Raw genomic sequence first — 25252 nt, forward strand, 5'->3', positions numbered from 1 at the left:
TATTATAGTTGCTCCAATGAAAGAACATAATGGCATTATTATTATTATTGAGCAGCTCAATATGAATACACTTATTTAAGGCGTGAAAGTTGAAACCTTGTGGCAGGGCGACTATATGTAATCTACAAATTGGACATCCTAAGTTTTGACTAAAGTCAAACTTTTAAACTTTGACCAATTATACAGAAAAGGATAAACATCATCGCCATCAGTAATGACAACCATTTTAAAATTAATCAGTAATAAGAAGATTTGTCATAAGATATGCATTCACTGCATATTTATTAGTAATGACAACCACATTTCTCTGTAAACTTTGATCAAACTGAAATGGTTCGAGTTAAAGTTAATTAATTGCTATCAGATTGACCAGACCAGCCCAAGTTTTCAGATTGTGCAGCTCAATAAAATAAAAAGAAGCGCTAAAACGTGGTTCATCAAAGGGTCCTTCAATATGTAATTCTAATCGTTTTGGAAGGAAGTTTCTTCCCCACAAAAACAAAAAGATACTGTAAGCAGGTGAAACGTACTCAAAGTTATGTATAGTACGAATTCATGTAAAATAGTAGGAGCACGAATCATGATTGGCGCTGCCTCCATTACCGTCCGTCGTTATCTTTTTGGCATTCCGCGAGCACCGACGGCGATGCCACGATGGCCACCAAACGCCAAACAGTCACGCGAATGCGCTCGGCAGCGGAACCATCCAAGCAGTCACGTCAAACTCCACCAGAAAAAGGCCAGCGTTTCTTTTTCCCTTCTCAAATCCGGAAAGGCGCAGTCGCTCACAGGATCATCACACCGTCTCACCGGTGCACCAGACCTCGTGGCTGTCTGAGTCACACCGCCAACTCACGCCCCTATCCGGTGATGTGTCTAGAAGACCGGAGCAAACCAACGTGCACCTACGCGGGACGCCGTCTCGGCCACGTCGCCGCCGGAAGGAATACAGGGGATGCCACTGTGGTGACCGCGCGCAGTTTCGCCCACTCCGCACTGCCGCGGAGGTCGTCCCCGTCACCTACCATCCACACCCACGCGCCACGGGCCCGGCTCCCACCGGTACAAGAAGGCGGCCACCCCACCACCACCACAGACGCTCGAAACCCCAACCCAACCAAATCCATCATCGCCATCATCCCCACCTTATTAAACCAAAGCCCGCGCACCTGATCCTCCAGTGCTGTCCGCCATCACAGCGTCCGTGATAGTGCTGTGATCCGCTGATCCTTCGCCTGGTAGCTCGGGGAGCAGGCGTAGCGTTCGTTTCTTGCAGGGAGAGTGGGTCGAGTGATCGGGCGGGCGGGTGGCATGAGCCCGGGGAGCGGCAAGCTGCGGTGGCTGTGGAGGGCGCCGGCGCGGGCGTTCGGCCGCGCGCGGGACTTCTACGTGCGGAGCATCACGGGGTGCGCGCGCTACGTCCCCGCCGACGCGGCCTTCGGCGCCTACCCGGTGCTCGTGCCCGCGCCGCTGCCCAGGAGCCAGAGCTGCGGCTCCGGCGCCGACTACGGCGGCGAGGAGGACCTCCGGGAGCTCATCCGCGCGGCCTCGCAGAGGCGCGATGTCGAGCAGCGGCGGCAGGCCGACCATCTCCATGCCGTGCCCAGGAGCCAGGGCGTGGCGGGGGCGGCGTCCATGGCGCCGATCGACGAGGACGCGCCGTGCGAGTTCGCCGCTGGTGCGGGCGCCACGCTCTACTCCCGCAGTCAGAGCTACGCCGGCGGGGCCATGGGGGCCAGGAAGTCTCACTGCCACAGCAAGGTGTCGGCCTTGGGCTGAGCTAGCCGCCGGCTGCTCCTCAACTGCTCGTGTGTGATCAGGTTTCAGGTCATGCTTGCCAAAAATTGTTCATGTTGCTCCGATCCATCTGAAATTGGGATTTTCAGCTTGTAAATATGATACAGGGAGGAATTCATGCATGCGTAATTTGGTTGTTTCCTTGTAGGCTCGATTATGCTTCAAAAATCATGGGCTCCATGGTCATTCTCTAGTACCTTGCTTGCAATGAAATGCCGGAATGATCATACAGTGTAGATATTTGCAACTCGCCACCCACCGCTGGGTCACCGGTCGCCCAAGAGATTGAAAGCGCGGGCGGTGCCGTTCCGTAGCGGGCACACGATGAATGGCGACATGATTTTCCAGTACATGGACCATGTCACATGCGGCAGACATCACTTGTCTTGACATTCGTATTGCCACATTTGATACTCTCGGGTCTATATTGATATTCCAGTCGAGTTTGCGTTAGTTTACAACGCTGCTACCGCCAAAGTTCACAAGTCATTTTTTTTAGCTTAGATCAGGTTCATAAATAGGTCTATGAACGTGTCAAACTTGTCAATTTTTCTCGTCTTTGACTCCGTACCTTATAATTGCATCATAGCAAACAACATCCGCCAACAATCTATTCTACTGAGTTCAGATACGCTCATTGAAAGAGAATGCCACCACAACGGCTTAGATTGCATTGGACAACTTAACTCCACAGTTTTATTAGAAAAATAAAGAGTTGTCCTGGACATGTGTAGCTTCACGTTTTGGTGAACTGGAGTTCAGATGTCGGCCAGTTCATTTTGGTGAAGTTAGAAAAAGGTCGATTAACCTACTCCACTTGATTCCCGCACCTGCACAATTATCCCAAGTCCTTGTTGAGTCCCCCGGCCTTTGCATCATTGCGATGCACGCAACCATTGTTATGATTATTAAACGGAGTATAGGATGAAAGACAATCACGGTCGAACCATTACAAGGGAAAGAATAGAACACCTATGACTAAGTCATCTTCTTCCACAACAACGCCTTCAAAAAGGGGTACACGATTTTGTTTCACTGTCGCCATGTCTGGCTGATGGCCAGGGCAAGAATTTTTCATCCAGGTTGCTGAGAGCAAGCATTAAAGGCTAGTACATCAGCAAGGAGGCGAGACCTTCAATAAGGTAACGACACAAGATCATCGCTGCTGAGCCTGACAACAAATACCAGAACAAAGATTTTCACCTCGGACATGAAGCAATGTTTCAACTAGCACCTTAAAAATGGATCAGCCAATAATCATCTCAGCCAGTACGCTGAGCCCCATTATCCATCTATCCTAAAAGTTGTTTTGAAATACACACTTTTGTACCTCGGTACCTTTGACACAGTTGCCCAAGCCCTCACCTCCCCTGCCACCCCTCCCCTAAGGTCGCCGCCATCTCTCTATTGCCGCCTCGTCTCTCCTGTGCCACTCCTTGAACCTGAAGCGCCCCTTGTTTCAAAGGGAGGAGGGTAGTTTATTCACTTTTAATTTGATGGTCAGAGGTTAACTGAAAGCTAAACAACAGTAATTAAGACCCCCGGGAGAAAATAGGGATGTCTCTTACATTACCCAATGTGGAAGTACCGACGTAATTTCATAGAGTTATTATATCTGAATGATACATGAAGAACATAAGCCAGATGGCAGAACACGGAGACCTAGGATGTAGAAGATTATGACATGAGTGATTTGGCATATTTGGATTCCTTTCCTGTATATCCACTCATGTGGCAGTTCGTCATATGATTCGTATAAGCCCATTTGTCTAGAGATCATCATATACATTTAGAAAGTCGTATGCTTTGCTAGAAGATTGTACATTTTGGTACCCGTACCACTACCATATGTGAACCCTCCCGGTGCCTAAGAAGCATGTCTCTCGAGTTGCTTGGTTGATGCCCTCAACTAGCACCTCGCAAACCACATGTCGTCCTATCATCAGCGGATTTGAATTGTCGTTGTGTTGTTCTAGAGCTCGTTGTGGAGGGCCTTCCACCAGGAGCCCGAGAGTTTGTCTCTAACATATTGATAAAGACCTCATCCCAGCACTTCTACCTGCAACGGTCATCTGGCCTAATCCTCTCATATCTTTGTTTTTCATTGCTATTCCTGTCGGGTTTATGCTTCTTGAGGTTATATAATTTAGTTGGTAAATGGTGTCCATACACATGTTGGTTAGTCAAAGAAAATGTTTTTCTACTCCTTCTCTCATGACTGTAACACTAGTTCGTTGGTTATATTTTTTGGTATAAATTCTGTTCTTAAATTAGGAATAGATAGATGCATTGCAATACAAATTTGCGAAAGGTAGATAGAAGCATTGCAAATTTCCAAAAGGTAGATAAAAGCATTCTAATGCAAAGTTGTTGCTACATATTTTAACCTTATGGGAGAATTATTTTAGCCTTGATAGAAACATCACTAAAACACTGAGTTCTTGGCAATTGTTCCATACACATGTGGTATTTGCAATTCTTTTTACAGGTCATAGTTCATTTCAAGAGAATGCGAGCGGTTTTGTGATGAAACTCTTGTTAAATATGCAATTCTTCTTGCCAGTTAGTTCATTTGATGGTCTTGTTACTAATTAGTTAGTGGAATTATCCATTAGCAAATAAAATATAAAATATGCTTGATTGTGTCTAACACATGATGCGCAACAGGGAAAGAAAGAAGACAATCAAGGTATCGATGAAACATTTCCTAAACCGGTGAAATACCAAGTTCGGAGGAAAAGGGAGGGGGAGGAGGGAGAGATAGGGTACTTTAGACTTTTCATTACAATCTCCTTCGAGCCTTGATTGTTAGCCAAATACATTTTTATAGCTCCAGAGTGATGGGGTCGAGTTTGTGGTGAAGTGAAACTCTTGCAAACATACACTTGAATCCCATATTACACGAATAATTCACCCTCATACCGATTTTCAGATGGTTGTCTCCACCAGTAAAAGTTAGAGCTCATCTTGCATAGGCAAAAATGATGAAAAAAATCAAAGGAGAAGAAGAAAAGCTAATAGAAAAAAGAACAAAATAAGAACACATAAAAATACTTGTTGAGAAATCACCGGATTGTTAACTCATTCAACTAGGTGACACCCCGCACGTTGTTGTGGGAATTTGTGGAGATATATTGTTGGAATATCAATGTTTTGATTAATAATATGATAATTGAATCTGGAAATAGATATTATTTCTTGTATTTAATTACTGTACATTTTCTTTCAAAGATTGTTAGATTACAAGTTCTCTGGAAATGCAACTAAGATAAATCAACATCAATGGCATGGAAAGCTTGCAACAAGATAAAATGAGACAACTAGCAAACAATGCACACAATATGAAAGGTTCAAGAACAAGATAAGTACCGAGGTAGAGACGAAGATATGGATCCCTTGAATGCTTCTCATTAGATCAAAGTGCAAAGCCACATCATACCAAAACAATGACAATAGAGAATTTATGTCATTTGTGTTATGACATGCAATACATAACCCCATGAGAAAACATTCAAACACTGCACAATTAAAAATATTAGGAAAAATAACTACTCACAACCTTAGCATCACATGCAAGGCAAAAATTTGATGAATCGACTCTCGTTAGTTCATTGCGCATAATTAGGTGGTAGTGGTACCCCTGCTGCCTGGTTATTGCAACAACACCTCTTGGATTTGCACAACTAAACCCGAGCATGGACAACCCGGCCTGATGACCTGACCCGAAAAAAGGGCTTCGGGCAGGGCTCAGGCCTCATTTTGCAGCCCGGAAGGTACTTCGGGCCGGGTTCAGGCTTCTTTTTCCAGAATTTCAAGCCGGTCTTACACGTGCGAACACTAGAAAATAACATTCCGGACGGGCTTGACTTTGGGCCGAGCTCGGGCTTGATAAAAGAGTGCATTTCGGGCTTCGGGCAGGGCTCGAGCTTGAGAAAAGAAGGTCGGGCTTTTACAAGCCTGACCCGGCCCGGCATATGCCTGGGTTTATGCACAACCTCTCATAAGATTGGCATACCTTCTCTTCCCCACCAAGTGCCCCCATGTATTTATTTCCATCCAATAATTACTACTGTTTTCATTCATTCCATCTCTGCCAAATAAGACATTGTGGTTGACCTTGCTTCCAACCTAGTCAATCTTTATCAGGTGGAGAACCCTTCATTTTCTTGACCTGTTATATGTGTATTTGTGTGTGTATAATTGTCTTCTTTCTTTGCGTCGCGGAAATATGTTTTTGTTAAATCCACCGATGCACCTGTCCACTAAATGGCATTTCCGGACTGATGTGCACTATATGGAGGATATCCCAATTTGCAAAGCATTTTTGGTGACACCAAGACAAGCAATTATTTTTGTCAGATTTGACGTGCTAAGGGTAAAAGAGGGTTTGATTTGTTGTCCCATTTGATGCGTAGGTTGAAGGGAATATTACTCTCAACTATGTCATTATGCTCTATGCAAGGCTCTGCATTAGTTACGTAATCCAAGTGTATACAAGGGTTTCAATCACTTTGAGTGGAGTATTAGCCATTAGATACAATGGATGTTTTTTTGGATTTACGGACATACTGTCTACTAGTAGAAGGGACGTGCTATGCACATGTTCTTCACTCATCTTGTATATGAAAAAATTGCTTATCCCACATTGTTAGTTTTGTTGTATGCATGATTTTGAGTGTTAAATTCGATCAGAAGGATCGTCAAATTGCTGCGTTCGAAAGTTCGGTGGAAACAAATGTTCAGTGCTTTGATTTGTAAAGGTAGCTGTTTACCCGCTGTTTTTTCTTGAATCTTCCAGGGCTCCGGTTGTTAAGCATTGAACTTTTGGACCAACATTTGTGTGGGCCCATTTGGAGCCGAGAGGATTCCAGAAAGATAGTGGAGTCACTTTGGTGCCTCTCTGTACACAGCGAATCTAAGAAATGTCAACCGTTAGATCTCTTTGACTAGGTATTGATAAATGGTGGATATTCATCTCCTAGAGCAAATCGATGGCTCATAATTGCTCCTGAGTCTTGGCGGATAGGTAATCAAAATTCAAATTTTTATGTACTATAGTAGCAGAGATATAACATGACCCAACCTATGTAATATCCTTTTTATGTTTCGTTGATTGGTCAAATTCACATGCCTATGCTTATTATTTCATGTCACTGCTTTCATGGGAAAAATGCTATATCAAACCTATGAATCCCAACCGGATTTTTCCCATAAGAAAATTCTAAGATCTCAATTCCTTGCATTTATATTCTTGGTCATTATTAATTATAGAAATACGAAACATATCATTACTCATTAACACGTGATGCATGCAAAACAAAGAAAGAGAGAAGAAAATCAAATAATCAATAAAACGGTTCCTGAACCGATGCATTACCAGGTTCCGAGGAAAAAGGCAGAGGTGGAAGGGTACTTTAGAGTTTTCACTATAATCTACGTTGAAAACTTGAATTAATTTGGAGCTTGGTCGTTAGACAAATCTATTTTACAACTCTACAGTTTAGTGGTGGAGTGGAGTTTAAGGTGAAGTAAAACTCTTACAAACACACCCTTATAGCCCACCATATGTAGAAAAAATTGCACAACTCACCCTCGCGTTGATTTCTAGTGTGGATCTCCCACTATACAAGTTAGAGACCATCTTACTTAGTAAAAAATTTGATGTGAAAATTTAAAGCACAAGAAGGAAAATAAACAAAAACAGAAAAAATGAACATGAAAAACATTTTGGGAAATGAATGGCTATCTACTCATTCAACTAGATGATATCCCATGCATTGTTGTAGGATTTTTTGCAATATATTTAAATGTGATTGGAGCATGATAATTTAATTAATAATACAAGAATTGAAATTAAATTAGATATGATATATGATATTATATTTTTTATGTAATAATTATATATTTTATTAATATGAGTAGTACAATAGTTTTTCATGCATGATTGCATGTTGAGGTGGTTCTTTTCATTTATTGTGTTGACGGTTGAATTGTGTTTCTTTCAATGCATAACTGCATGTGGTGAGAAGTAGGTTAGCAAGGATCACCAATTTAGTTATATATACTCCCTCTTTTCAATAATTATGGTCATGGTTCTAGTCCAAATTTGAACTAAACTCTATGGAACGGAGGGAGAAGAAGTGAAGAACTTATTGGTGTGATGTTCCTTTTAGGGGGAAAACAGTAGTATGGGGTTGACGTTACAAAGCTGAATGCCATTTACCGTAGAGGCAGATTCTTTTTTATCACATCAATGCCATAGAAGCTGATGCTGAACGAAGTTTTTTTAGGGGATGATTTATTTTATTTTATTTTTGCGGTAGGGAATGATGTTTTACAAAGCTGCATGCCTGCATGTAGAGAGTAGAGACAGAGTAATTTTTTTGAAGAGAAGCCACAGAGGCAATCGCCCGGCGTTATCTTTGGGTTTTTTTTTTTTTTGGCCGAACAGAACTGCACGTCTCTTTTTCGGCCCAAAGTATGTATGGTCCATAATGCGGCTCACGAAGCCCAGGCCATTCCAGCCCCAAAATCCACAGGCTTCAGATAGATATTCCGTGTGATTCCACAGTGAGTGGAATTCGTCACGCTGGAAAAAGGAAAAAAAAGGAGTTTCTAAACAAAAGAGTGGAATTCGTGAGGAGCACAAATCTGGGAAGTAGTCGGCCGTGGGCCCACCGGAACCCATCATCTTTATCGGCGACTCCGCCGCGTAACAACCAACCCATCACGGCAGTCCTCCACGCTACGCTCATCCGCGCCACCGCCCCCGACGTGCCTCCCCCATCCGAACCCTAGCCCCGTTGACCAGCGCGGCGACCGCCATGGACGGCCTCGTCGCCTTCTCCCGCCGCCGCCGCCGCTGGCTCCTCCTCGCCGCGCTGGGGACGGCGTCGGCCTACGGCGCGTACAAGATCTACCACCTCCCGGCCGTCGCCGCCCGCCGCCGCCGCCTCGTCCGCCTCGCCGCGGCCCTCGCGGCCTTCCTCGACGCCGCCGCGTCCTCCGCCGACGCGGCCGCCCTCGTCTCCTCCGACCTCGCCGACTTCGTCCGCTCCGACTCCGACGAGCTCCCCCGCAGCGTCGCGCAGCTCGCCAAGCTCGCCGCCTCCCCCGAGGTCTCCGCCACCGTCTCCGCGCTCTCCCAGGCCGTCGCGGCCGGGGTGCTCCGCGGCGTCGGCTCCACCCCCGGGGCCGGCTCCGGCGGCAAGGTGGCCCTCACGGACCGCCTCGTCGACAAGCTCTTCTCCGACTCCGGGGAGCGCCTCGCGTCCGCTGTCGCCGGGAGCTTCGCGCGCCACCTCGTAATGGCCTTCTACTCCGCCCCGTCTCCTCCCGGGCAGACCTCCTCATCGCCCGATTGGGTCAACGTGGTTGCAATGGGAAAGGGGCACAAGGCGATTAGCAGCTGGGTTGAGGTCCTCGTCGGCACCGCCGTGGGGGTGTTCATTGACAAGACCATACACATCAATACCTACGAGCAGCTCTTCGAAGGGCTCACCAATCCAAGCCATGACGCCAAGGTCAAGGAATTGCTTGTTTCAGTATGCAACGGGGCAGTGGAGACTTTGGTGAAGACCTCTCACCAAGTTATCTCCAAGGCCAATAGTAAATTGGATAATAATGGCAATGGCAACAGCAATGGAAGTGGCACTGGCAGTAGCAGAGCTGGGGAAGGGTGGGTGGAGACAGTCTCTAGCACATTGGCAGTGCCAAGCAACAGGAATTTTGTGCTTGATGTTACTGGGAGGGTGACATTTGAGACGGTGAGGTCATTTCTTGAGTTTGTGCTGTGGAAGCTGCATGATGGGGCGAGAAAGAGTGGGGACACCGCGTTCGACAGCGGACTGCGAGCCATGAGGTATATGAGTGATAAGTCTATGGTTCTCGCCACAATCTGCATAACACTGTGCCTGCATGTGTTAAATGGAACTCGATTCCTGGTTACCGCTTGAACATGCAGCCAACAGGGTGGGGGCTTTTGGCTTGTATAATTTGCACATTGTTTATGTACAAATTGTAGCTAAAATTGTACTGAAAAACTGTAAATTCAACTAAAAAAAAGAGCTGAAATGGGGTAATTTGGTTGCAAGGCTTTATTGTGGCTTATGGTTGGGGTTGTTATTCATGGCTGTAATCGAAGTGATTGATTTGTTGTGCCCTTGAGAAAGTGTGTTTGAGGCATTATTTGGTATGGAGATGTGTTGTACGTTTGAAGGAATTTGTATCACTGACATCTTCATCATTATAACATTGCTGATATCATCAATATCGAAAGTTTTTCTGGTCGGTTTCCTAATTGTCTTGTTTTCTATCCATGTCGTTATCTATTATATGTTCGTAAATTGTTTTTCAACTATCTTTTGTTCTCTATGATGTCAAACATAGCTTAACCTCCTCATTTCACAATTGGATTTGTGAATGCTTTGTTTGGATTCGAAGTTTTAGTAAGCTCAATATTAATTCTATGTAGATTTGTGATGACGACTTATTATTCATCCTGTGTAGTGTACTAGAGGTTCCTAAGAATTCATATATGAAGCAGTAGGTATCACATATTGAATGGGATCTTACAAACATTACTCTAGTGATGTCGATGCATTGTCCGATGAAAGTTCCCCCCAAAGGTAAAATACTAACGGACTGGATTTCTGTTCCTCCGTCTTAGCTTACATGATACAGGTGCAGAAACAGTTTTTGACGTACTGGTGTTAGATTTGGTTGCTTGTTAATTGCATATTGTTTCTCTAACTTCTGTTTTAAACTGTTCCTTTTGGACATGGCTTCATGGTAATATGAAGAAAAGAAACTGCAGTATCCACAGTGTTTCACACACAAGAATTATAAACTTTACATCAGTATTTTGTTTGATTGTTTTACTAACTATGACACTTTGTATAGTTAGGGAAAGAGATATGGCGAATTGTGAGAGGTGTGGGGAAGTTAGTAGACAAGGATGTAGTTGCTTTGATAATCTCTTTGAGGAAAACATGTTTGTTTTAAGTTACCATAAATTTAACTGTCTTGTTGGCGTTTTCCACTGAATCTGGTCAATTTATAATTTTTAATGCTCGCCGGATGGCTTTCCCTTAAAAAATGTTAATGGAAGTGCGTTTAGTCTGATGGTAAACATGCATGGCCATTGTCATTTCAAAATATCCAGATTTACTCAAATTGGAGTTCTGCAGAGTATTTGTGTGATTGTGATCAATCATTGATGAGCCATGCGCTGTATGAAATTGATGCTATTTTCCTTTAATAATAGCCACAGTTGTATGTATTTTATATTGATTTGGAATTTTGAATAGAACTTCAGTTCATTTTACAAGTCAAAAATAACTTATGTACTAGCAGTCTCTTGTAGATTTGAAAAAGATGCTTGTTCATAGAAGGGATTCTAAGCTAGCAACCAAGGCAAACATTCATTTCTAGAGAAGTGCACTATCCTGGTGTCCTTCTTTCAGGCTTTGTTCGGTTGAGGTGGATTTGAAGGGGATTGGCAGGGATTGAGGGAGATTAAATCCCCTACAAGCCAAAATCACCTCCAATCACCTCCAATCCTTTTGAGAAGTAGATTAACCGAACAAGGCCTCAGGGAATCAGGATTTCATCACCTTTTCTTTACATATTTTCTATGTGCTCTGGACTACCTTTTTTGGTCTATTTGCGTTGCTCTGTTCTGTTCTGTTCAATCATATCTAGAATGAATTTGCTATATGGACTGAAATGGGTCGGGTTTTACCATTCTATCAGCCTAGAAAAAGTATTCAAGTGATTGTTTTTCCACTCTATAGCTGAAACATATTACACTATAGATGGCGATACTGTGTTTGCGTATGAAAATAGCACCTCATGGGGTCGATACTTGCGCCCCTGGCAACTAGTTGAGTTTCTGAAAAACTCAGCACTTCAACATTACAATTCTACTGGAATAGCTGCAGTGTTTTGTCAGTCAAGAGCTCGATGATGTTGTTTGCTCTATGGTTTCCTGTATGTAAACTTGCTGTATTTATTCTGTAAAAGGTGTAAAGTACGCACACCGAAAGAAATCTGAAGACAGACCAGGTAACCATGTCAAATTGCTACAGTAGTGGTTGTACTGACACAGAACATTGCTGCTAGCACTTGTTGCAGCGTTCATGTGTTTGCATGATAATGTTATGTGCATAGAGTGTGTTAGATTCCCAGTAATGTGCAGTCACGGCTTGCTGGCATCTACTTCCTCCGTTCCTAAATATTCGTCTTTCTAGAGATTTCAAATGGTCACCACATACAGATGTATATAGACATATTTTAGAGTGTAGATTCACTCATTTTGCTTCATATGTAGTCATCATTTGAAACCTCTAAAAAGACAAATATTTAGGAACGGAGGGAGTATGAGAATGAGGAACACACATATGTGAAGCCTGCGGCACCTCTCAAGAATGAAAACCGACTCCGGATTTTCGTTTTGGGGGTGCAGATTGGAGCCCGTGGAGCATGATAACTTTTTGATGACCTTGTTGGGCACCTGCGGCAGCTCCATGGGCAATGAACTTCATGCTTAATTTATATTATTTGATGCATTTTATATTATGCTTGAATTTGAATTTTTGAATTTAAAATCTAAAATTTGTGGAGAAATGATGTTGAATTGTGTGTGGTTGAAACATAATGATCTGAATTAGTGACGAGAAAATAGACTTTGTGATAGTGCTTACATGCAAGTGTAGAGAGATATAGAATAGGTTGAATTATTGGATTCTCAAAAGCACCTACTCCCTCCGTCCAAGTGCGTTGGATCAAAATCCTGAAAGTATTACTCCCTTCATTCGAAATTACTTGTCGCAGAAATGGATGTATCTAGACATATTTTAATTCCAGATACATCCATTTCCGAGATAAGTAATTCCGAACGGATGAAGTATTAAGCATAGCAGCTCCAATATGGTAGAGTGATGGATTATCGGGGCTCTGTCGGAGATCTAATAATAACAGCTGAAATGTGGAAAAGCTTCAGCCAGCTTGACTGGCGTTGGATCTCCATCCAACGGTCGACACAAACCCTTCACGGCCCTGCACAAAAACCTCACCGCGCCACGGAAGTTGTGTGCCGAAGAGAAGCTTCCCGAAGGAAAGCCTGATGGCCGGGGCCGCGGCCGCCACCGCCGCCGCTCCGCCGGAGACGGCACTCCCAGCGGCGGATGGCCCCGGATACGACGGCGAAGACTACGAGGGGGAGGAGTGCCGCATATGCCGCCTCCCCGCCGAGGCGGACCGCCCTCTGCGTCGCCCCTGCGCCTGCCGCGGCAGCATCAGGTTCGTCCACGACGATTGCCAGCTCCGGTGGCTCGCCGCCCGCCAACAAAACCGCTGCGAGGTATCATCTCTTGCCCCCCACCCCGCTAGGGTTTCCAGGCGCGTGCTTCTGCCCCTCCCCCCTGGGTCTCGGCATCATGTCCGCCATGATTGATCCCCTCATGTTGTTGGTGTGGTATGGGGCGCTTAGTTCTTATTCTATTTTTGATATCGTCTAGATTCATCTGGTTCAGTACCGACCTTCACCCCATTTACTATTAGAACTATGTCATGGTTGGCGTTGGTATGATTGCCAGGGGGAATATCCCCTTCTGCAGTGTAAGATTGTCAGGGAAAATATCCCCTTCCGCAATGTAAGATTGCCAGGGAAAATATCCCCTTCTGCAATGTAATACGTTGTTATTGTCATATTATTGCTGTGGTTATGTTGAACTCATTTTCAGTTCCATTTCAATGTGATACCGATGTTGAAGTGTCTGATCTTTTTCTTATCATTGCAGGTGTGCAACCGCGACATCTCCACCTGTCCTCTCTACGCCGCAGATGCCCCTGCGAGGCTGCATGTTTCTGAGCTCATGGCGGGTTTGCCCAGGAAACTCATGGGTCTGCTGCTCCCCCTATTCTTCGCCTTCTGTGTCGTTTGGGAGTTTGTCATTCCGCTCACCACCCTCTGGACATGGCGTCTTGCGCTCGCCACGACCTTTGCTCAAGTGCACCATCTACTCTCCCTACGCCTATCTGTGACCTGCATCCCTGCTTCAATTGCGCTCTGGGCTACATTTGTACGCTGGGTTGCACCATTTGCTGTAGCTCCATATGTGTGCTGGGTTCAACGCCTGGTTACTTGGAGTGAGAGCCAGGAGTTTTGGTTACTTGATGCCTTCCAGGTCCTAGCGATATTGGCTGTTGAAGTTTCCTTGGCGGTATGATCATTGCTTCTCAACTAATATCCTACGTGTGCTACTTATATTTGTTTATTACGATGCTACGGTATTCGTTGAACGATAATATCCTTCTCGTATCGTAGTAAAGCACCTGTTAATGCAGTTCTGTCCTGAACTGGAGCATTTAGCACATCTTGCCAAGGCTTTCCTGATTGTTTATTTACATTTCGTCACAGTGGCACAGCACAATATGGCGCTAGTTCGAAGTGTATTATCCTGGATGTGTACAGGTTATTAGAAGAAATGTAAGCAAGACTTGAATGATGGTCACATGGAAGAAACTGTTATAAGTTGTTCTATAAAATATGACGATGTTAAACTCTTTGCTTCTTTCACTACCTTGAAATTGTGCCTTCCATTGGCCGGGATGGATACACTAGTGGGAGGACTACTCCCAAATATAGATTTTGGACTTCTTCTGGTTATTATTTCAATTGCACCGCCAAAACTGTCTAAGCTTGTTCTTTTGGTGTTTTAGTTGCTATGCTAACGTAGTATGTTATTATTACCTTCTTAAGGTAATTCTACCCTTTTTTATCTACAAGGTTGTGGGTTTGTAGCTTAGTTGCGTCCTCCTGGAGGATGAGAGCCTGAAATATCTCCTGCTTGCTTTTTTATTACTTATTTCTAGAAAGATCTAACAATATACTTGTCTAATCAGGTGGTAATAGTTGACATGGCCCTTGCTTGTATATTTTGTTTTGTCCCATTTTCATTGGGAAGGATAATTCTATGGTCAACATCATGTCTCAGCTTTGGCAATGTGGATGAAGTCAATTCTTACACTTCAACAACTTCTACCCTTCTAATTGGATATGAACTTATCTTTAAGGTGGGTGCAAGTTTTGCTGTGGTGCATACTTATCCGTACTTGAGGGGCGAGCGCCTTGTGGTCACAATTTTCTTTAGAAGATTGTATGGTATATTCTTCAGAGGGATCATAAAATTAACCAGAGTTGCCAATATTTCTCTTAATATCCTATACAACGTGATAATATACCCATTGTTCTTCGGCTGGTCGCTTGATATCTGCACTTCAAAAATGTTTGGTGCAACAATGTCCCAGAGGTTTAATTTTCTGATTGCTTCATCCTTTGCTTCTGCTGCCCTACATTGGCTTATTGGACGTTCCTTTTTGAAAATACGCCCCAGATTATTCAGACTTCTTCACAAGGTAAATACCATACTATTATATTTATGGTCTTATCATGTTAAATTGTTAATAGTGACGCAGAAAATAATTCATGAGCGTTGTATTTTGTTTTTGAGTAGATATTCGGGCCAGGAGTTGTCACTCCCTTTCTCCACTATAACTTCTCCGAACCATTCTACAAATTTTATTTAAAGAACCTTCTTGGTCTTTTTGTGGACACTTTCTTTGTTGCTCTGGTCATTCTTGTCCCTATCAAAATTGCTGACCTTTTGGCACCAGAGGTGTTCCCACTAGATATCACGTAAGTATTCAATTTCTGTTCTTTATCTGATGTTTCTGCCCATCTATGCTCACTCAAAACATTGATTTTACTATTTTTTTGAATCGTAGCTACTTTGATCATCCTGCTAAGGGCACATCAGTTTGGCAAGGGCCACTACTAAACTTTGCAGAGTTACTTTCTGCTGTTCATCACATGACGTATCTCATTGGCAAAACAGTCATCTACCTTGGGCGTGTAATGGAGAGGGTAGTGGGGTACTGATTTGTCACTACTGGTCAGGCTCTTGGGAACAATGTTGCACCAAAAGACCAGTATGGTACCAGCGATGATGCTAAGGACGAATGGTAAACACCCATACTGATTTTCACTCAGGGAGGAGCTGCACAGTCAGCCCTGATTTTAGTCTCTTTGGCCAGACTGAATCTACGTCCATTTTATAATTTTATCTATCTTTTACTTATTGTTTCACTGTTCACTGTTTAAATAGGGTACTTCCATTCTTGTAAAATGGCCAGTGATTTTGGCACGTGCTCTCCTGTTTACCTCTGTTCAAGGGGACAGTCCATCTCAGCATCTCTTGCGAAAATGTTCGTCTTTCATAGGGAATTATCGTGTACTCTTGGATCTCTGCTCTGTCAATTTATTAAGCGATGACACCTTGGCATTCTGACAGTTTGGTGCTTATGCTAGTCCATCAACTGTTAATTATTTTAGTAAAATTCTACCATAGGGAAAACTTGCAATTTGGGTCTCTGCTCACTGTCAATTCATTAAGCGGTCACACTTGGCATGCTGACAATTTGGTACTTATGGTAGTCCATATTTTTCGATTTGTTTTAGTAAAATTTCAGGATAGGGATAACTTGCAATATGGTTCAAGTAGGCTTTAGGTTCCAGAACTAGAAGATTACATATTTGGATCCTCAAACCTATATAAGCCAATCAAGTGAGGTACTGAATCCAAATAATGTTTTGCTGCCTGACATGGCTTTTATAAGGGCAATATGGATCATGTGATGCTTACTTACCCTTCTTGCACATTGCAGCAGGAGATATGCTGCTGTTCAAACAATTCTAGGCGTGGTCCTAGCATGGTTGACTGCTGTGATGTTCTATTCTGCTATGCTTTTGTTTCCAGTCTCAGTAGGTCGTGCATTGCTGATTGCCATCCCTCCGCTGCCAGTAGCAGGTGGATTGAAGTCCAATGGTAAATGACTGTTCAGAGATAATCATTGGGCTTGCAATGGAAGTAAATTTTGATCTTGTCTGGGCTTACTTGTGCAAGTATTTTCTTGTAGATTTGTTTGCTATTTCTGTTGGATTTTGCGTCATATCAACTATCATTGCCGCCCTTAGAGATTTATCTGCATGCATGACTTCTGGGGAACATGCCTTCTAGCTTTGAAGAGGGATCTGCTTTTCTTCATATGGGTGAGGAATTCAATCTAGGTGCCTTCATTTATATATTTTTCTAGTTTATCCTACAGCTGAGTAACTTGATTGTTTCTTTGCCAGACGGTCATCATTCCTCTCTTGATTGGTTTGCTGGCTGACTTATTACTGATATCACCCTTCGTTGGCACCGATGATGATTTTCCAGCTCTAAACTTTTTCCGCACTTGGCTCCTGGGCCGGTTCTTTAAGCTCTTATGGATTAACCACGTCGATGAAAGTTGGGAGGCGAAGCTTAAGCGGGCAAATGAAGATTTTGCTGCAGAGCTCAGACCAATGTGGTGGTTCTTTCAAGATGTGTGCATTCCTGTCGCCATGAAGCTACTCGTTGCTCTGGGTGTTCCTTATGTTCTCGCCAAGGGCGTCTTCCCAAGATTGGGCTACTCTGCCTCCCTGAACTCGACGGCCTACCGTTTCTCATGGTTGGGCAGCCTTGGCATTTGCGCCTTCTACTATCTTGGCAATGTGTTGTTCGTTCAGCTCCATGATTCTATCAGGCATGACCGCTATGCCATTGGGCGGAGGCTGGAAGACGTTGGAGGCAGAAGCTGAAGACTCTTTTCTGAGGACTTTCTTGTAGCAGTTAGTTCACTTCAGATAGGGATAGGGTGAGTAATATCAACACTTCGGTGTGCAGACGGAAAGGAATATATAGGTCGCGTTACTGACAGGATGGATGCAAATGAGATGGTTCCAAACAGACAAATTTCCCACGAAACTTGTACATATGGGCGTGGTTTTCTGTGTGGAGGGCATTTGCTGAATTCAGCATTTGTGGACATCTAAACTTGACAAGACAGTTTGTATACTTGTTTCCGCATCACAGCTGACTGATTTCAGGTACACTTAGCATGTTTGTTTTCATTACACGACTGGCTGAACCCAATGAGTTTTAAAATTGCACAATTGCTTGGTCCAAAGTTGCGGCATTGAAAGTGTGCAACTCTGGCAGTAATGTTTTTTGGATGAATGACCTCTGGCAATTATGTACCTAAGTGGTTTGTAGTTTATGTTCGGCTGGGCTTGATTTTTGCTGGAGAGAAAGGAATAAGTTGGGCTTAAAGGTGTTCTTCTGAGATACCGATGACCTGCAATGGATCTAGCTAATCTCTCTAGAAAACCTAGGGAGTTTGTCTGCTATTCTCCCCTGCATTTTTCACTTAGAAGTGCCATTAGTAGTGATTAAAGTGATGATTCAGTCAACATATATAAAAGATATGTGCAGGTTCACAAGGGTTATACTTCATTTATCTTCGTATTATTCTAGGGGTCCCCCGCAATCTGCGTTTTATAGAAGTTGTCATGTATGTGCGCTTTTTTGGTCTACGTGCGATGTTTTATTGTGTTCACGTCATATCTAGAATGGACTTGCTATACGGACTGATATGGGTGGGATATGACCGTTGTTTCAGCCTAGAGCAGGCACTCCATGTTTGTGTTTCCCGTCTATAGCCGGAACATATATATACTAGAGACTGTGATATTGTGTTTGCATATGGAAACAGCACCTCATGTTGGAGTTAGCTTCGCTCCCCTGTCAATGACTTTAAGTTCCCAATTTGTTTCTGAAAAACCCAGCACTTTTACATTGCAATTCTCATGGAATGACTGCGGTATTTTGGAGGTCGAGAACCCGATAGTGTCGTTTGCTATATGATCTCCTGTAAAAAGCGCACAGTTTGCAGAACGAAGTGAGGCTGAAGCGAGACCAGACAACCCTGCCCATTTGCTGCAGTAGTACTGCGGTTATATTTGGGCTGGGACATTGCTGATAACACCTGTTGCGGAGTTCCTGTTTTTCGAATGAAAAGCTCATCCATTTGGAGTCCCAGCCGGTCCTACTAGTGTAATGCATCGCATAGTTAACTGCTTGCTGGCATTATCCTTATCCTGTTGACGTTTCCTGGTACTCTGTTGCGCAGTGGGTCTTGCAGTTCTCAGCGCTCGAAAGTTGTCCGTCAGGAGCTCAACGGGTGAGGTATCGCCCACCTCTGTTTTTCTTTTCATAAAATGTTATGGCTCTTGCTGCTCCACAACGGCAATTCTTATCCGCTCGTAGCTCGTGCCACTCCTTCTGTCAGGCATCGAAGGAAGGAAATTTCAACAGGGGAGAGCTGGTCAATGGTCACGCTGTGGCCCAGCAGATCGCACCAGCCCTTTGCTTACCGGCCGGGGCTTGCCATGTAGACCAGAAATCAGCACGCGTCCGTCGCCGGCGAAGCGTGCACGCACTGCGCCGTGCCTGATTTCCTTCGTTCCAAAGGCTTGTTGATCGCACGTGCCACCGCTACCCGTCAAGACTGCAATGGAGCTCAAGTGTCAGTAGTACTCCACGTGCCATACGGGTCGAAATGTTTAATCGTAAAAGAGGGGTCGTAGCTGGTACTCCCTCCGTCCGGGAAAAGTTATCTCCGTAACGTTTTTGCAAAAAACTCCTCCCCAGACTTCCCACATAACCCGCACTCCTCGTCTTCTCCGGTCGACACTCCGCCGCTCTGACACAGGCGCATGGACGCCGGAGCTGCCCTGCGCCGCGCTGCTCTCCTGCTCTCCCGTGTGTCCTCCACCACCGTCGCAGCTGCCTCTTCCGCCGCTCCCTTCTGCCTCGCGCAGAATCCCTGCCTCCCTTGCCTGCCTCCCGAATCTCTCCTCTTTCTCCCCAAAAATCGTTTCTTCTTCCTCCCGCCGCATCTCCTGCTCGCGCCCACCCCGTCCCTCCTAGCGTTGATGGAAGAAGCGTGGCGGGCCCTTGGCTCGGCGGTCGGCTACGCTGCCTTCCGCCCCCGCCTCCCCCTGGCGCCGCCGCCTCGGCACCCGTGGCGTGGGGTGCGGCCGTGATGGCGCGCCGGGAGACGGTGGCCAAGGAGTCGTCCTCGCAGGCGGTGAGCCGGATCGTGTCCAGCTGCGCCAACTCGACCGGCCTGGCCCCCGTCCACCCGTCGTCGACGCCGACGCCGTCATCTCGCTCGCCTCCACCGCGGGCCGGCTGGTCAAGATGCCAGAGGTGCTCGAGGAGGTGCGCGACGCCACAACGCTCTGGAGGCTCGCGCTCCTGCCCACCCCCGTCGAGACCATCGAGCAAGAGAGGTCGAATGTTTACTTTAGCCGGCCCAAACCCTTGTATTGCTGCTTTCATTTGCTGAATAGAGCTTAAACTCTGCACTTTCATGGACTGAAGTTCATTTTTCTTGATGCTCTCTGCATTGCTGTATTCAGTAGGGCCAGCTCGAACCGTGTGCACCAGGAAGAAGGCTAGCTCGAACATTGTTTGGTGAAGCAAGCAGCTGAGCTGGTTTTGTTCTTGTCGCCTTGGATCGTGCAGCGATTGGAGGAGGACTTGGTGCAGAGGAATGGAGTACGAGTACGGATGCTGCTTCCGTTGATCTCAGGTGAGCTTGCTAGACGAGTACAGATGCGTCCTTTGTGATTTTAAAACTACTGTTAGCCATGGAATTTGAGTGAGCAACCACACATTGAAACAACATTGGGCATACAGTATGCTTTGATCTCCAATGTTCAACTACTATTAGCTTGAGATGAACATACAGTATGCTTGACTGTATAACTGTAAATTTGCCTGAACATATGCTTAAGATGAACATACAATATGCTTGACTGAAATAGCTGTTCATACACCTGGAAATGTTACTATGGGTGAAATTACCATTAAAAAAATGTATAACAATATTTGGAGTATTTATGATGATCAAAGTGTTTCTTACTCAAGTGTAATTGTTGCCTCGTCCACCATTTAGTATTCCCTGCTTGACTCAAGCTCAGAATTTAGGAGTAGAATAGAGTAGGCTTCAATTTGTCAGAACTGAATTTTAGTCACTGAAAATATGACAGTGGAGTACTGTTCAAACTGTATTCACTGTCTAAATTTCATTGATGTCAAATTTTATTTATGTGTCAAGTTTGACATCAACTTGATAGATCAAAACCAGACAGAAATTGACAGGTTTTGAAAGAAAATGATAGGTTCTGAACATCAACTTGACTGAATAATATAGTGTTAATTCTGATTGTTAACAGTAGAATAATACAGTTAATAGCAGTGTAATGGAGTGAGAAATCTTACTGTAAATTCAGTTATTGTAGTTACTGAAACTTCACTGTAAACTTCCAATACACAAAATTCAGTTATCTTTTTAGTAGGAAAATTTCTGTAACAAATTTCAGAAGCTTGTATTTTCACACATATTGTGCACTAGCTGATACATCTGCGTGTTCTAGCATTCTCCTTCCAATGCATACCGATATGAAACTTTCTTTTTGTTTAATTTGTTGAGCTATTGCTGCTGTGGTCGGACCCTTCCCCGGACCCTGCGCAAGCGGGAGCTACATGCACCGGGCTGCCCCCTTTCTTTTATTGCTGCTACTTAATCAAACAATGCATACCGATCTGCTGCTGCTTATGTTTGGGACTTTGGGGTGCTGCATCAATGTGCATCAAACATGATTAAGTTTTTTTTTGCTGTGATAATCCAAAATGCTTCAGACTGCTAGATTCAGTTTCTAGTGATAATCTAAAATGCTTCAGACTGCATAAAATGCTTCGTTTGCTGTGATAATCCGAAATGCTTCTTTTGAGTACAGTAGCTGTCAAATTTAGCCTATCTTGAGCTTGGGCTTGAGAGCTTCTTTAGCAAGATCACTGAATGCAGTGTACTCCGCTGGAGCTTCTTTAGCCTATCTTGAGCTTGAGCTTGGGAGCTATCTTGAGCTTGTGAGTATATTTGTACGTTTGCTCACAATGGTGTACTGAAAATTGCAAGTTATATAGTGTAGTGTTTTGTAAATTCAGACTAGATTTGAGCAAGATAAACTTTACTGTTATGATTGATAAAGAAAACTTTAGTGTTATTTAGATTCAGTGCAAGTAAAGGAAAATTTAATAAAAAAATTCACTGTCAAAACTGAAACATGCAGGATGTGGTATTAATGTAGTGTTATGCATTTCTTTATCAATCATCCTGATGCCGTCGTGTGGACATGTGGTAGCACTGAATAATGAATTTGTGTTAACAATGAATTTGTGTGGACATGTGCTAGCATTTTCTTTATCAATCATTGGTTCATGTAAGTACTATAGACCTTCTACATATAATCTGAATATATAGAAGCATGTCTTTATCAATCATTTTCTTCTCTAGAGGAGTAACATTGCCTCATCAATGGTGAGATAAACAGTGGTATTGGATATTTTCAGTAGAATCACTAATGGAGATAATGGATAGTGCAAAGGCCAATATGATCTTCTTATTTAACTAATCACCAAGACATACCCTAGTTAGTCTTGAGGAATCTGGTGGAATCATATTGCTTGTTTCCAAAATAAATTGATTGATTGTGCACTGAAAATTGATTGATTTTTTTAGCAAATTTAGATATGTTTATTTGTTGTTAGAAGAATCTTTGACTAGTTACAAGACAAATTCCTGATCTGTTATTTTTTAACTTTGCAAATAATCTATTTCATTTAAACTACAGTAGTACAACAATGAAGCAAATAATCTACTGCAGTTTGATTTACTGCAAATTACCGAATCAATTGACAGCTACTCTTGGTTATCAATTTGATCTTCATTTGCATAAACCTGGTTGGTGCTTGCACTATTTACTGAAAATAAACCATTATTTACTGAAGATAAACCTGGTTGACCTTCATTTGCATAAACCTGGTTTGTGCTTGCACTATTTACTGAAAATAAACCATTATTTACTGAAGTTAAACCTGGTTGATCTTCATTTGCATAACTTGGTTGAGTATTACAGAGCAATTGACAGCAAATTGATCTGGTTGGAATTCAGATAGCAATAGTAACAGTTAACTGAACTTCTTTTTTTGTAATATTTCTTCAGAGGACATGATCAATTGTGTTTCAAATTACAGAGCAAGAAAGGTCCGGCACTGGAGATGAAAAAGCAAGGAGCCTTGTACTTCTTCTCACCGACAGCAGCACGAGCAGGGGACCTCCGGCGACAGCACACCAGCAGGTGACCTCCGGGCGGCTACACGAGCAAGGGACCAGTAGCAACTTGCAGAGCAGCAGGGGAAAGAGCTCGAGCTTGAGGTCCAGGACGAGCTTGAGGGAGCTCGAGGTCCAGGCGCGGCCGGAACTCGCGGTTGAGGCGCTCGAGACCCAGGCGCGCACAAGTCCTGGCCGGCGGCGGCACAGATCCTGGGTGGCAGAGGGGATATCAGCCGCGCAGGCCTGGCGGCGGCGGCGGCCCAGGTCCTGGGTGGCGGAGGAGCACGTCCTGCGTAGCGGCGGAGCAAGCAATTGGGTGGTGCAGGTCCTGGGTGGCGGAGGACCACGTACTTGGCGGCGGCGGAGCAAGCAATTGGGCGGCACAGGACCTGGGCGTCGGAGGAGCACGTCCTGGGCGGCAACGGAGCAAGAAATTGGGCGGCGCAGGTCCTAGGCGGCGGAGGAGCAAGTCCTGGGCAGCGCCGGCGTAGGCCCCCGGCGGTGACTTGCCCTGGCGACGCGCGCGGGCGACGGGCAGAGGAAGAATGAAGAAAAAAGCGACCTGTTTGTAACAGATTTTAAGCTACGATGGCGTTTTTGCAAAATTCGCAGTACATTAAGCTGTGGACAACTTTTTTCGGAGGGAGGAGTAGATCAAAGTGCTGGACATTAGCTACGTACGTGGCGCCAGTTTGATCGTATCGGCCGGATAATGTCGGCACTCGGCACGGCGCTCCATAAATCGGGTCGTGGGTAGCGGCCGCTACACGACGGAGGGAACAGAAAGCTAATTTTATGAGATTGCCTTTGCCAAGCTAATTTAAGAATTGGGTCAGCTTCTACCAAAGCGCTCTTCTGCTCCTCGGCTCAGATGAGCTTGGTATAAACAGTAAGATACTAAAATTCGGAAAAATGAAAATCATTTAAAAATACGAAATAGGTATATGGCAACCGTGTGACAGATTGCAAAACTGCCACACGCCTCCCGATCTCCTTCGTTTTTCACACGTCCTCCCCGACCTCCCTCCCGATTTCTTTCCTTTCCTGCACGCCTCCCGATCTCCTTCCTTTCCCGCGGGCACACCCGCTCGCGACTTCCTAATTTTCGTAATCGTCAATTATGGCCTCACGCGACTTCCTAATTTTCGGGCAAAAATAATGCTTGGACTAGGATTTGATCTCTGGTCTGCAGGTATGCAGGTAATCAACAAAGGGAACTAACCACCTCACCTATGACACTGATTGTTGAACAAGCTAAGGGGAATACTGTTTTTGACATGTTTTTGCCTTTAATATGTTAGCACTGTTTTTTTTGTTTCAAGCATCGTGGTAACTTTGATCATTGGGAATAAATTTGTTGAACCCGCCCCCCGGTAATTTCTGTAAATGGCACGATAACATTCACGCTATAGACCTGATAATTTAGATACAAACATCGTGGTAATTTTAACCATTGGGGAAGATAAATGTGAAAAGATACCCGATAATTTATGTGTAAATAGATGGTAATATACACAGCGCACATCTGATAACTGAGGTAGAAACACCAAGGTAACTTTGACCGTAGGGATTTTTTTTTGAAAAGATACTCCGATATCTTCTGTGTAAATAGCACGGTAGTATATCTCCCTCCCCTGGCATTTTTATGTGTAAATAGCATGAAAATATATGCACTGCGATAACTAAACACCATGATAAGTTTCTGACCCGTGGGGGAGAATTTGCTGAAACATACCCTGATAAATTTTATGTAAATAACATGATATTTTAAGCACTACGGGCTTGATAAGTTACCTAGAATCACCATGATAACTTTTTTCTTCCAGGAAAAAGTTGTTCAAAACATCCCCAATAATTTTCGTGTAAATAACATGATAATATAAGCACCGCATAACCGATAACTTGCAATATAAACATGATGGTAACTTTTTTTTACCAAAGGAAAAAAGTTGTTAAAGACATACACTCGCCGCGCGTGGGCCTCTTGGATGAACACAACACATGGCATGCCACGAGAAAGTGACATAATGTTTAGTGTCATGAGGGGCACACGTGCTATAGGCGTGATAAGTTACGCAAAAACATCGTGGTAATTTTTGACCTATGGAAAATGCTACCGAAACACACCCAGGTTTTTAGCTGCAAGTATCATGATAATATACGAACTGTAGACCCGGTAACTCATGTACAATCCCCCATGGTAACTTTGACCAGGGGGAGGTTGATGTACATATACCCTGATAACTTATGTGTAAGTACCACGGTATTTTACACATCGAAAACCTTCTAACTTGTGTATAAAATACATTGATAACTTTGAAGGGGTGTAGTTGTTGAAGCATAGTAC

The 25252-nt window shown here is 44.2% G+C and overlaps 3 protein-coding genes and 1 pseudogene across 4 annotated transcripts; all 4 read left to right on the plus strand.

Annotated features, from left to right (window-relative positions):
* The first annotated feature begins 981 nt into the window (after positions 1-981).
* On the plus strand, positions 982-1938 carry LOC123107884 (uncharacterized). Its single transcript, XM_044529782.1, has one exon. The coding sequence runs from the start codon at positions 1312-1314 to the stop codon at positions 1777-1779; it is 468 nt and encodes a 155-aa protein (XP_044385717.1). The 5' UTR covers positions 982-1311; the 3' UTR covers positions 1780-1938.
* A 6533-nt stretch (positions 1939-8471) lies between these two features.
* LOC123105159 (protein PHLOEM PROTEIN 2-LIKE A10) lies at positions 8472-10096 on the plus strand. Its single transcript, XM_044527163.1, has one exon. It carries the CDS (start codon positions 8622-8624, stop codon positions 9750-9752), a length of 1131 nt encoding a protein of 376 aa, XP_044383098.1. The 5' UTR covers positions 8472-8621; the 3' UTR covers positions 9753-10096.
* A 2607-nt stretch (positions 10097-12703) lies between these two features.
* On the plus strand, positions 12704-17794 carry LOC123101611 (probable E3 ubiquitin ligase SUD1; annotated as a pseudogene).
* A 1549-nt stretch (positions 17795-19343) lies between these two features.
* On the plus strand, positions 19344-23724 carry LOC123105160 (uncharacterized). Of its 2 annotated transcripts, XM_044527164.1 has the most exons (3): positions 19344-20017; positions 20147-20319; positions 22827-23724. In XM_044527164.1, the coding sequence occupies exons 2-3, from the start codon at positions 20298-20300 to the stop codon at positions 23357-23359; spliced, it is 555 nt and encodes a 184-aa protein (XP_044383099.1). In that variant the 5' UTR covers positions 19344-20017; positions 20147-20297; the 3' UTR covers positions 23360-23724. The 2 variants fall into 2 exon arrangements, with proteins under 2 accessions (XP_044383099.1, XP_044383100.1); XM_044527165.1 differs by lacking the exon at positions 19344-20017 and having other exon boundaries at positions 20046-20319.
* Positions 23725-25252: the final 1528 nt, after the last annotated feature.

Source organism: Triticum aestivum, chromosome 5A (assembly GCF_018294505.1).
Source record: "Triticum aestivum cultivar Chinese Spring chromosome 5A, IWGSC CS RefSeq v2.1, whole genome shotgun sequence".
Taxonomy (NCBI): domain Eukaryota; kingdom Viridiplantae; phylum Streptophyta; class Magnoliopsida; order Poales; family Poaceae; genus Triticum; species Triticum aestivum.

Coding starts and splice junctions, on each gene's coding strand:
- LOC123107884 (XM_044529782.1), top strand. CDS start 1,312: ATGAGCCCGGGGAGCGGCAAGCTGCGGTGGCTGTGGAGGGCGCCGGCG.
- LOC123105159 (XM_044527163.1), top strand. CDS start 8,622: ATGGACGGCCTCGTCGCCTTCTCCCGCCGCCGCCGCCGCTGGCTCCTC.
- LOC123105160 (XM_044527164.1), top strand. CDS start 20,298: ATGCTGCTTCCGTTGATCTCAG. Junction 20,320..22,826: donor GCTGCTTCCGTTGATCTCAG/GTGAGCTTGCTA, acceptor TTCAAATTACAG/AGCAAGAAAGGTCCGGCACT.